This window comes from Capricornis sumatraensis, chromosome 16 (genome assembly GCF_032405125.1).
Source record: "Capricornis sumatraensis isolate serow.1 chromosome 16, serow.2, whole genome shotgun sequence".
Classification (NCBI taxonomy): Eukaryota; Metazoa; Chordata; class Mammalia; order Artiodactyla; family Bovidae; genus Capricornis; species Capricornis sumatraensis.
Genome location: NC_091084.1, coordinates 18,057,884 through 18,071,754, shown reverse-complemented (window position 1 = coordinate 18,071,754; position 13,871 = coordinate 18,057,884). Strand labels below are relative to the sequence as shown.

General features: G+C 36.1%; 1 protein-coding gene across 2 annotated transcripts in view; it reads right to left on the bottom strand.

Moving 5' to 3' along the window:
* The window catches only part of CWF19L2 (CWF19 like cell cycle control factor 2), a 149,386-nt gene that overhangs the window by 110,010 nt on the left and 25,505 nt on the right, over window positions 1-13,871 (bottom strand). For both annotated transcript variants that reach the window (XM_068988643.1, XM_068988642.1), the window contains exon 6: window positions 9,664-9,757. In XM_068988643.1, coding sequence (XP_068844744.1) covers window positions 9,664-9,757 — 94 coding nt within the window. The remainder of the gene's footprint in view (window positions 1-9,663; window positions 9,758-13,871) is intronic.

Genomic DNA, 13,871 nt, shown 5'->3' with positions numbered 1-13,871 from the left:
TGATACTTATAGGATATTCTATCCAAAAGCAGCAGAATATACTTTCTTCTCAAGTGCATATGGAACATTCTCCAGGATAGACCATAGCTTGGGTCATAAATCAAGCCTTGGTAAAATTAAGAAAACTGAAATCATATCAAGCATCCTTTCCAACCTCAATGCTATGAAATTAGAAATCAATTACAACACACAAACACATGGATGCTAAACAATGTGCTACTGCACAACCAATGGATCACAGAAGAAGTAAAATATGAAATAAAAAAACCCAGAAACAAATGACAACAAAAGCATGAATAGTCAAAATCCATGGGATGCAACAAAAGCAGTTCTAAGAACGAACTTTACAGCAATACAATCTCACCTAAAGGAACAAGAAAAAAATCTCAAACAACCTAAACTTATACTTGAAGCTACTAGAGAAAGAACAAACAAAACCCACAGTTAGTAGAAAGAAATCATAAAGATCAGAACAAAAATTACTGAAATAGAAACAAAGAAAAAAATAGCAAAGAACAATGAAATAAAAAGCCGGAATCTTTGAGAAGATGGATAAAACTGATAAACCTTCATTGAGACTCATCAAGAAAAAAAGTGAGAGGACTCAAATCAGTAAAATTAGAAATGAGAAATGAAGTTACAGCTGACACTGCAGAAATACAAAGAATACTACAACAACTGCAAACCAATAAAATGGACAACATGAAAGAAATGCACAGATTTTTTAAAAGGTACAACCATCCAAGACTGAATCAGGAAGAAATAGAATTATAAACAGAAGATTCACAAGTAATGAAATTGAAACTGTGATTAGAAATCTACCAACAAATAAAAGCCCAGGACCAGATGGTTTCACAGTGAATTCTACACAACATTTAGAAAAGAGTAAACACTTATTGATCTCAAATTTTCTGAAAAAAATTGAAGAGGAAGGAACACTCCCAACCTCATTCTACAAGACCACCATCACCCTGATAAAAGAAAAACACAGTAATAGAATTACAAAAGAAAATTACAGGTCAATATCACTGATGAATACAGACACAAAAATCCTCAACAAAATACTAGCAAACAGAATCCAACAACACATTAAAAGCAACATACGCCATGATCAAGTAGGATTTATCCCAGGGATGTAAGAATTCTTCAATACACACAAATCAACCAGGGGGATATACTACATCAACAAATTGAGGAATAAAAACCCTAGGATCATCTGAATAGATGAAGAAAAAACTTTTGACAAAATTCAACATTCACTTATGATCAAAGCTCTCCAGAAAGTGTGCACAGAGGGAATCTACCTCAACATTATATAGGTCATGTACGATAAATTCACAGCAAACATTCTCAATAGTGAAAAACTAAAATCATTTCTTCTAAGGTAAGGAACAATACAATGATGTTCCCTCTCTACACTATTACTGAAAATAGTGTTGGATGTCCTAGCCACAGCAATCAGAGAAAAAAAAGAAATAAAAGGAATTCAAATTGGAAAAAAAAAGAAGCAAAACTCACTGTTTGCAGATAATATGATACAATACATAGAATACCCTAAAAATATTATTAGAAACCTACAAGAGTTAATCAGTGAACTGGTAAACCTGCAGGATACAAAACTGACACACAGAAATCTCTTGCACTCCTACACACTAACAATGAAAGATAAGAAAGAGAATTTAAGAAAAGTATCCCATTTACCACTGCAACAAAATGAATATAATACCTAGGAATAAACCTACCTATGGAGGCAAAAGGCCTGTACTCAGAAAACTATAAGGTATTGAGAAATCAAAAAGGACACAAACAGATGGAATAATATATGATGGTCTTTGAACGGAAGTATCAATATTGTGAAAATGACTACACTATCCAAAGCAATCTACAGATTCAATGCAATCTCTAACAAATTACCAATGACATTTTTCACAAAATTAGAATGAAAACTTTTACAATTTGTATGGAAACACAAATGACTCCAAATAGCCAAAGCAATCTTGAGAAAGAAAAATGGAGCTGGAAGAACCAGGCTCTCTGACTGCAGTCTATACTGCAAAGCTACAGTCATCAAGACAATACAATACTGGCACAAAAACAGAAATACAGATCAACGAAACAGGATAGAAAGCCTAAAGGCAAACCCTCACAGGTACAGTCACCAAATCTATGACAAAGGAGGCAAGAATACAGTGGAGAAAAGACAATCTCTCTAATAAGTGGTACTGGGAAAACTGGACAGCTACATATAAAAGAATGAAATTACAATACTCCCTAACACCACACATAAAAATAAACTAAAAATGGATCAAAGACCTAAATGTGAGATTGAACACTATAAAACTCTTAAGAGGAAAACACAGGTAGAATACTCCTTGACATAAAATGCAGCAGGGGCTTTTTTGATCCACCTCCAAGAGAAATGAAAATCAAAACAAAAATAAACAAGTGGGATCTAATTAAACTCCAAAGCTTTTACACAGTAAAGGAAACCATAAACAAAACAAAGAGGACCATCAGAATGGGAGAAAATATTTGCAAACAAAGCAACTGACAAAGGGTTAATCTTCAAAATACACAAATTTCTCATGTAGCAAAATATCAAAAAAATAAACTCAATGAATAAATGGGTGAAAGATCCAAATAGATATTTCTCCAGAAACATACAGATGGTCAAAAACCACATGAAAAGATGCTCAACATCTCTCATTATTCAGTTCAGTTCAGTTCAGTCGCTCAGTCGTGTCCGACTCTTTGCGACCCCATGAATCGCAGCACGCCAGGCCTCCCTGTCCATCACCATCTCCCGGAGTTCACTCAGACTCACATCCATTGAGTCCGTGATGCTATCCACCCATCTCATCATCTGTCGTCCCCTTCTCCTCCTGCCCCCAATCCCTCCCAGCATCAGAGCCTTTTCCAAAGAGTCAACTCTTTGCATGAGGTGGCCAAACTACTGGAGTTTCAGCTTTAGCATCATTCCTTCCAAAGAAATCCCAGGGTTGATCTCCATTAGAATGGACTGGTTGGATCTCCTTGCAATCCAAGGGACTCTCAACAGTCTTCTCCAACACCACACTTCAAAAGCATCAATTCTTCGGCGCTCAGCCTTCTTCACAGTCCAACTGTCACATCCATACATGACCACAGGAAAAACCATAGCCTTGATTAGGCGGACCTTAGTCGGCAAAGTCATGTCTCTGCTTTTGAATATGCTATCTAGGTTGGTCATAACTTTTCCTCCAAGGAGTAAGCGTCTTTTAATTTCATGGTTGCAGTCACCATCTGCAGCGATTCTGGAGCCCAAAAAAATAAAGTCTGACACTGTTTCCACTGTTTCCCCATCTATTTCCCATGAAGTGATGGGACCGGATACCATGATCTTAGTTTTCTGAATGTTGAGCTTTAAGCCAACTTTTTCACTCTCCTCTTTCACTTTCATCAAGAGGCTTTTTAGTTTCTCTTCACTTTCTGCCATAAGGGTGGTGTCATCTGCATATCTGAGGTTATTGATATTTCTCCCGGCAATCTTGATTCCAGCTTGTTTCTTCCAGTCCAGCGTTTCTCATAATGTACTCTGCATAGAAGTTAAATAAGCAGGGTGACAATAGACAGCCTTGATGGACTCCTTTTCCTATTTGGAACCAGTCTGTTGGTCCATGTCCAGTTCTAACTGTTGCTTCCTGACCTGCATACAGATTTCTCAAGAGGCAGGTCAGGTGGTCTGGTATTCCCATCTCTTTCAGAATTTTCCACAGTTTATTGTGATCCACAGTCAAAGGCTTTGGCATAGTCAATAAAGCAGAAGTAGATGTTTTTCTGGAACTCTCTTGGTTTCTCCATGATCCAGCGGATGTTGGCAATTTGATCTCTGGTTCCTCTGCCTTTTCTAAAACCAGCTTGAACATCAGTGAGTTCATGGTTCACGTATTGCTGAAGTCTGGCTTGGAGAATTTTGAGCATTACTTTACTAGCATGTGAGATGAGTGCAATTGTGCAGTAGTTTGAGCATTCTTTGGCACTGCCTTTCTTTGGAATTGGAATGAAAACTGATCTTTTCCAGTCCTGTGGCCACTGCTGAGTTTTCCAAACTTGCTGGCATGTTGAGTGCAGCACTTTCACAGCATGAAACAGCTCAACTGGAATTCCATCACCTCCACTAGTTGAACGGTTTTATGAAGACCTACAAGATCTTTTAGCACTAACACCCAAAACAATGTCCTTTTCATTCTAGGGGACTGGAATGCAAAAGTAGGAAGTCAAGAAACACCTGGAGTAACAGGCAAATTTGGCCTTGGAATGCGTAATGAAGCAGGGCAAAGACTAATAGAGTTTTGCCAAGAAAATGCACTGGTCATAGCAAACACCCTCTTCCAACAACACAAGAGAAGACTCTCCACATGGACATCACCAGATGGTCAACACCAAAATCAGATTGATTATATTCTTTGCAGCCAAAGATGGAGAAGCTCTATACACTCAACAAAAACAAGACCAGGAGCTGACTGTGGCTCAGATCATGAACTCCTTATTGCCAAATTCAGACTTAAATTGAAGAAAGTAGGGAAAACCGCTAGACCATTCAGGTATGACCTCAATCAAATCCCTTATGACTATACAGTGGAAGTGAGAAGTAGATTTAAGGGTCTAGATCTGATAGATAAGAGTGCCTGATGAACTATGGAATGAGGTTCGTGACACTGTACAGGAGACAGGGATCAAGACCGTCCCCATGGAAAAGAAATGCAAAAAAGCAAATGGCTGTCTGGGGAGGCCTTACAAATAGCTGTGAAAAGAAGAGAGGTGAAAAGCAAAGGAGAAAAGGAAAGATATAAGCATCTGAATGCAGAGTTCCAAAGAATAGCAAGAAGAGATAAGAAAGCCTTCTTCAGAGATCAATGCAAAGAAATAGAGGAAAACAACAGAATGGGAAAGACTAGAGATCTCTTCAAGAAAATTAGAGATACCAAGGGAACATTTCATGCAAAGATGGGCTCGATAAAGGACAGAAATGGTATGGACCTAACAGAAGCAAAAGATATTAAGAAGAGGTGGCAAGAATACACGGAAGAACTGTACAAAAAAATCTTCACGACCCAGATAATCATGATGATGTGATCACTAACCTAGAGGCAGACATCCTGGAATGTGAAGTCAAGTGTGAAGTCTCTCATTATTAGAGAAATGCAAATGCAAACTCCTACCTCACACCAGTCAATGGCCATCATCAAAAAATCTACAAACAAAAAATGATGGAGTGGGAATAAAATTGAATCTCCTACAGTGTTGGTCGGAATGTAAATTGATACAGTCACTATGGAAAACAGTATGGAGGTTCCCTTAAAAAAATAAAAACAGAACTACCATATGACACAGCAATCCCTCTCCTGGACATATATCATGTGAAAACCATAATTAAAAGCACACAGGTACCCCAATATTCACATAGCACTATTTACAACATGCAGGACATATAAATAACCTAAATGTCCAATGACAGATGAATTGATAAAGAAGATGTGGTATGGATGCAATGGATGGAATATTACTCTGCCATAAAAAGGAATGAAATAGTGCCATTTGCAGAGATGCAGACAGACCCAGAGACCATCATAGGTGAAATAAGTCAAAAGAGAAAAATATCACTTATATGTGGAATCTCCTGGAGAAGGAAATGACAACCCACTTTGGAATTCTTGCCTGGAGAATTCCATGGACAGAGGAGCCTGGCAGACTACAGTCCATGGCACCACAAAGAGCTGGACATGACTGTGCAACTATCACTCATATTTGGGATCTATAAAAATGGTACAGATGAACTTATTTGCAAAGCAGAAATAGAGATACAAGTGTAGAGAACAAACAGTGGATATCAAGGGGGAAGGGAGGGTTGGATGAATTGGGAGACTGGGATTGACATATATACACTTACATGTGTAAGAACAGATAACTAAGGAGAACCTATCGTATAGCACAGGGAACTCTACTCAATCCTCTGTGGCAACATTTTCTTCCCATTTTGTTCTAAATGGCAAGAAAAGCTAAAAAAGAGCAGATATATACACATATAACTGATACACTGTGCTGTTCAGCAAAAAATAACACAACAGTGTAACGCAATTAGACTTTAATAAAAAAAAGAAAAAAATCACATCATAAAGCAGTTATGTTCTAATAAAAATTCATTAAAAAAAATAATAATCAATATGCAATTGAGCCCCATACCCGTTAGCCCCAATAACAGCAATAATAAAATATTTTTAACAAGAGAATTTATGAATATTTAAAAATCAAAAATATCAATTTGCAGTAGCATCTATCATTATCATCTATAATTATCATCTATAATTAAACCCAACAAGTATTTTGTGAACATTTACTATAAATAAGAAAATCTGTTAAACACAGAAGGAAATCAAAACATAATAAGGGGGTAAAACAGGGGTAAATGGGGTATCAGCTTATTAAAAATATAACTTTTATAAACAAAAAAATCATGAATAAGGTATGGCCCCGGTCTTCTCTCTGAGATAAATATATATCAAATAGCTACAGTAAATTCACTGGTATGTGCATGCACTCTAAGTCACTTCTGTCATGTTCAACTCTTTGCAACCCTATGCAAGCAGTCCACCAAGTTCCTCTGTCCATGGGATCCTCCAGGCAAGAATACTGGAGTGAACTGCCATGCCCTCTGCCAGGGGATCTTCCATGAAGCACTTAATATTGACTACATCTGAAGTCTGCTTTTTATACGTCAAAAATTAAGAGGCTGGGCATATGCTTCTAAAATTAAAAGTTGAATTGTTATAGACAAAATACAATCAAGTAAATCTGAGTTACATCCTCATTTTTCTCAGAAGACAGAATAATATGAAAATAGCAATAAACTCAGTCCCAGGAGACTTAGATTTTAGTCTTGTTGTTATTACGAAACAGTTGTAAGATCTTAAGCAAGTCATTAACGCCTTTAAACTTTGTCTATCTGTAAAATAAGGCAGTTGATTTAAATTACCTTTTAATTTTTTTCTCAAAAGGTTCTATAAGAGAAAGCCAAAAAATGAAGAGGGAAAAACTCTATTCGATGAACAAAAATACAGAGATTTAAAGCAATAATTTCTACTAACTACATGGCAACAAAGTCTTCTAAGGAAAATTTAGAGTAACTAACCCTATATTAGAATTAGAAAGAAAAGCTGGGTTCCAGTACTACTCACATGACTATAGGTAAACAACTTAACCAATTTCAGTCTTAGTTTCCTGAAAATTAGATATTAACTATAATCAATTGGGACATCTACTTTGCTACCCTCACATGGCTGTTACTGAAAATAAGCTAATACAAAAATGTGCCATGTAAATTTAAAAACTGTACAAATGTTCCCATTACTAAAATATGACTGAAGATAATTTTGTATGGACAATGAAAACATGCTTACTTTTCCACTTAATTTTCTCTAAGGAAAAATATCAAGAGTAACATTAATTACTGTGTATGTGGTACTTCAATCATCACACACACAAAAATCAGTTGATAAAATCTTCCCAAAACATTCCATCATAAGGACAATTATTTGACATCATCATTATTGTTTACTATGTTCTAGATACTATGATAAAAGATTTTTCTCATTTAATTCTCCCAATAACTGTATAAGACAGGAAATACCATTATTTCCTACTACATTTAAATTGGGCTCAGAGAGGTCAGGAAACATTCCCCAAATCACGGAAGGAGTAAGTGGAAATGCCAAAATTCTAATCTCAAGAAGTCAAACTCCAAAGTCCAAGTCCTTTGATATAAACTCTACATACATTCTTAATATCACTCTTATAATATTAATACTTTCAGGGGTCTTATAGTTTTAACTCTACCACCAGTCTAAACAGAATGACTACACTATCTGCATATGCAAAAAAAAAAACCAAAACCCTGTAGATCATTTTTTAAAGCTTAATTTCAACTCTGGGATATATTTGGAGCTTTCTGTCATTCTTCCTCCTAAATAAATATGAGAGGGAAATGGTGAGAGCATGATGTGAAAGGGAACAGAGACAGGCTCTCTAAAACCTTTGTATAAGGTCATTTTTCTCTTACTGCCTTTGATTCTGCTGGTTCAGCCAGCTGAAAGATACTACTTAGAGTAGAATGTTGGGTCTTCAATCAGTGAAGAACCTGCTGACTACATACATATACTCAAAGACAGGATGTATCAATTCTAAGTCTTTCCCATATATGAACTTATTGACTCTCCTCTGAAAACAGGTATTGGTAAAGGCTTTAATCAGTCCTACATGATGGTTCACTGAGAAAACCTATGATCCTCAAACTCTTAAATTTCTAAAAATCAGTATTTCAAAGACACCTTTATATGACCATAGCTATTATTATTTAGCACAGCAGAGACATTTCTGCCCATGATAAAAGGCAATAAAGAAAAGGCTATAATTACTAATAACGTCAGTACAAAATAAAAAGGAACCTATAAGTGGCTCCAGGGACATCTCTCATAAAATACAAAGGAACATGATAAATGGCCAAAATAAAAATACACTGTGTATAAAAAGAATAAGAACATTCTGTTGAGAAATCACTAAGATGAAAAGATAACAATTTATAATATTACTATGTGTATACTTGGTTAACTGTAATTAACTAAACTTTTCACTGAGTAATACTTAATTGGCACATAAGTATTTTTTAAATACTGTGTGATTATATGGCTTAAGTATTTTATCTCCATCTGCTGGAAAGTAACAGCACTATCCTAAGGTCAATACAAATTTATAAATGGTGGCAAAGTAAAAATTTCTGAAGATATGAAATCACATATTTAATACTTATACATAATTTTAATGAAACTTCACAACCTTATAATACTGTATAGATTTTGTAAAGGGCTTCCCAGGTGGCACAGTGGTAAAGAACCCACTTGCCAATGCAGGAGGCAAAAGAAAGGTGGGTCTGATCCCTGGGTTGGGAAGATTCCTGGAGGAAATGGCAACCCACTCCAGTATTCTTGCCTGGAAAATTCCATGGACAGAGGAGGCTGCAGGCTATATAAACCATGGGGTCACAAAAAGGTCAGACACAACTGACCATGCATACATCACACATAGAATGTAACAAACCAAAGCAATATTAAATCTTTACAGAACCACACTTTGCATTAATCCATTCAAAATATAAACTCAAATATAAAAATATTATTGAGTATAAAAATATTTAATCAATTTGCTACCATATTTGAGGTAAAATAATCTTGCCAAGTACTAATAATTTAAATAAGGTCTTAAAAGACTACAAATGTTTTATCATTGCTTTCCTATATGTAAACTGAACCTTTAGTAATAATCCATAGATGTTCATAATAGAAAATTGTACAAATTTCACATCAAAAAATCAATATACATCATTGTTTTGCAAATATATAAACAGACACAGATGTTTTCAGACTTGATCAAAATTATAGCATCAGGCAGAAATATTTAAATAAGTAGTAATAAAATTCAGATTTAATACATCTCAAAATCTGATTTGGATTGTTATTCATTTTTGGAATTCATAATACATCTTGCCAATCTACTAGCAGACTCAGGTCATTTTCCTAGGAATACCAAGGAACAAGAAATGTTTATGTGGCTACAAGCAAAATATAAAGATACCTTTAGTGACTGATGACACATTACAGTCTTCTGGTGGAAGACCTGTCCCACCATCCTTCCAGTATGGATTCAATTCTCTTTCTAGCAGTCTGGACTGGAATAAAACATTTTTAGAGGTCACAATTTTAAAATAACCCCACTATAAAATATATTAATAAATTAAAAATCTGAGACTCAGTTAACAATTGCAACCTTAGCAAAATATTTTAAACACTCTTTTTTTTCCCAATTAACTTATTTATTTTAATTGGAGGCTAATTACTTTACAATATTATAGTGTTTTTTGCCATACATTGACATGAACCAGCCATGGGTGCACATGTGTAACCCATCCTGAACCCCCCTCCCCCCTCCCTCCTCATCTCATCCCTCAGGGTCATCCCAGTGCACTGGCTCTGAGTGCCCTGTCTCATGCATCGAACCTGGACTGGCGATCTATTTCACATATGGTAATATACATGTTTCAATGCTATTCTCTCAAATCATCCCACCCTCGCCTTCTCCCAGAGTAATGGAAATAAAAGCAAAAATAAATAAATGGGACCTAATTAAACTTAAAAGCTTTTGCACAACAAAGGAAACTATAAGCAAGGTGAAAAGACAGCCTTCAGAATGGGAGAAAATAATAGTAAATGAAGCAACTGATAAAACACTCTTAAGACACACTTTTTCCAACTTGGAGGAAATAATGTCTAAATTAACATTCACTCAATGTGTTTACTGAATGCCTACCATGAATCAGAACTATGTTAGATGCAGAAGATAAAACAATCAATACCGCTAACTCAGCCCTTACTAGCTTATAAGATAGTGAGGAATACAGATAATATACAAGTAATTGACAAGTGCTTTGAAGACAGAAGTACAGAGTGCTAAAACCATATACAATTCAAATTCCTCTCATGCTGATAAATCAAAGACTTCCTAGAGGAAGTAATATGAGTAGTATTAAACCTAAGGATGAGTAAGAATTAGTTTCTTCTGTGGGTACCGAAAGCATTAAGGTGTGCCAAGGACAAAAATAAAAGCATGTTCTTAAAACCCTAGAGGAAAGGGAAAACACTGCAGTTTTAGGAAAGAAAGTAATTCAGACTTAAATAAAACTTTAGAAGCATGAATGAGTAGCAACAAGAGATTAGGTTGCACAATAATCAGAGACTAGGTCACAGGAGCCACTTGAAACAGCTATTGGAGCTTTATGCTGGGGCAGTGGTGAGTCATAAACACAATCAGCTTCGTATTATAAAAAGAGCAAACTGGTTTCAGAGTGGACAAAAGACTGGAGAAGAGCAACATTAGAGGTAGGAAACCAGTCAGAAAACTGTGGCAATAATCAGGAAAGAGAGAATAATAACCTAGTAACAATGCGGGAGTCTACCGTGTTCCAAGCACCATGCCAGGCACTGGTGGTGGTGGTGTAGTCGTGAGTCATGCCCAACTCTTGTGACCCCATGACTGTAGCCCGCCAGGCTCCTCTGCCCATGGGATTCTCCAGGAAAGAATACTAGAGTGGGTTGCCATTTCCTTCTCCAGGGGATCTTTCTGACCCAGGGATAAAACCCACATCTCCTGCATTGCAGGTGGACTCTTTACCACTGAGTCATGAGGGATGCTAGACACTGAGGCTGTAATTAACAAGCCAGGCATAGTTCTTACCATCAAAGAAATTAAGGCCTTGAGAAAGGAGAAAGACAGCAATATTAATATAGATGAGTGCTATAAAATTAAAGGCTACTACAGAAACATATACTAGGGGTATCCAATTTTACTTAGGGTGTCAGAAAATGCTTCTTAGAACTAAAAATTGCAAATACTAGAAATAATAAAGGTAACTGGATAGAAAAGAATGGAAGGAATTAAATGTTAACGTTGGTTCATATTACTTTGAAAACAAAGATGTTTGGTGAAAAAAAAATTTTTAAGCATTTGAAACATATTCATGAGCTGACAAAAAAGTACAGAATCTTCAATGAACAAAAGTTCATTTAAGTTAGGGACTTCTCTGCCGTTCCTTGGGTAAGATACCACGTTTCCAGTGCAAAGGAAGCAGGTTCAATCCCTTGTTTGAGAACTAAGATCTCACATGTTGCAAGCCAAAAAATAGAAGAAAATAAAAAACAAACAAAAAATTTTAGTTAAAGGTTAACTTGGAGGGATAAACAAAATAGTATGATTTGACTTATTTTTGTTGTTGGAAGAATTTATGTTGTTCAGTTCAGTTCAGTCGCTCAGTCGTGTCCGACTCTGTGCGACCCCATGAATCACAGCACGCCAGGCCTCCCTGTCCATCACCAACTCCCAGAGTTCACTCAGATTCACGTCCATCGAGTCCGTGATGTCATCCAGCCATCTCATCCTCTGTCGTCCCCTTCTCTTCCTGCCCCCAATCCCTCCCAGCATCACAGTCTTTTCCAATGAGTCAACCCTTCGCATGAGGTGGCCAAAGTATTGGAGTTTCAGGTTTGGCATCATTCCTTCCAAAGAAATCCCAGGGGTGATCTCCTTCAGAATGGACTGGTTGGATCTCCTTGCAGTCCAAGGGACTCTCAAGAGTCTTCTCCAACACCACAGTTCAAAAGCATCAATTCTTCGGCGCTAAGCTTTCTTCACAGTCCAACTCTCACATCCATACATGACTACTGGAAAAACCATAGCCTTGACTAGATGGACCTTAGTTGACAAAGTAATGTCTCTGCTTTTGAATATGCTATCTAGGTTGGTCATAACTTTTCTTCCAAGCAGTAAGCATCTTTTAATTTCATGGCTGCAGTCACCATCTGCAGTGATTTTGGAGCCCAAAAAAATAAAGTCTGACACTGTTTCCACTGTTTCCCCATCTATTTGCCATGAAGTGATGGGACCGGATGCCATGATCTTCGTTTTCTGAATGTTGACTTCTTATACTGTACACAAAAAGATTCTGTCACCTCCTTTTTTAGTCTACTATAACATGCCATAGTATCTACAATCAAGAAATTCCTTCCAGTGCTCTTAGACACTCAAAGAGATACACATCAGATACTCAAAAGGATAACAAAGACTAAAATTACATACTGAGATGGACAACTGACAAGTAATAAAAATTATCAGATACTACCTGAAAGTATAGAAAAGACACATGATTGAATATATAAAGAACTACTATCAGTAAGAAAAAGACAACCCCAGAACAAAAATTAACAGAAAACATAAATCGGCAGCTCATAATATGAGAAATCTAAATGACAGAAGAAAGCAATGAAGAGATCTCTCCTAGTAATCAGAGGAATGCATACTAATGCACAAAATACAATTTCTTACACATTAATCAGCATGACAAACATTAAGTATGACAATACAGACACTAAGTGTGGTTAAGAAACATACATTTTTTAGGGACAATACACAGATACTATGTCTTTGCACATGTCTGTAAAGAAAATAGGTGCATACTTCATAACTTAGCAATTTCACTTCTAAATATGTACTATGGAGAAATTTAGCACTGCTTGTAATAGTTTGTAAGAGTGAAAAAACAACAAAAGTGGAATGGAAATTTACAAAACAGCAGAGTTAGATTATGAAAGACTATTGAGTGAGTAAAAGGAATGACACAGAAATAAAATATATCAACAGAATCAATCTCTAAAATAAGATGTTGGTCATATCATTTGCAAATAATATTTCTGACAATGGGTTAATATCTAAAATATACAATCAATTCTTACAACTCAATATCAAAAAGTAAACCACTCAATTAAAAAACGGTCGGAAGACCTGAATAGACATTTTTCCAAACATCTATGTGTGCCAAAACACAGCTGGCACACACGCACATGACAAAATGCTCAACATCACTAAACACTGTGGAATTGCAAATCAAAACCACAATGAGATGTCACTTCACACCTGTTAAAATGGCTATCATCAAAACGACCACAAATACCACGTTGGTGATGCAGAGAAAAAAGAATCCTAGTACACTATAGGCAAGAATGTAAATTGAGACAGCCACTATGGAATACAGTATGAATGTTCCTCAAAAAAATAAAAACAGAATTGCTATATGATCCAGAAATTCCATTCCTGGGTATACATTTAAAGAAAATGAAAGACTGATTCAAAAAGACATATGTACTCTCTCCAATGTTCATATCAGAATTGTGCACTACAGCCAAAATATTGAAGAAACCTAAGTATCCATCAATAGATGAATGGATAAACAAGCT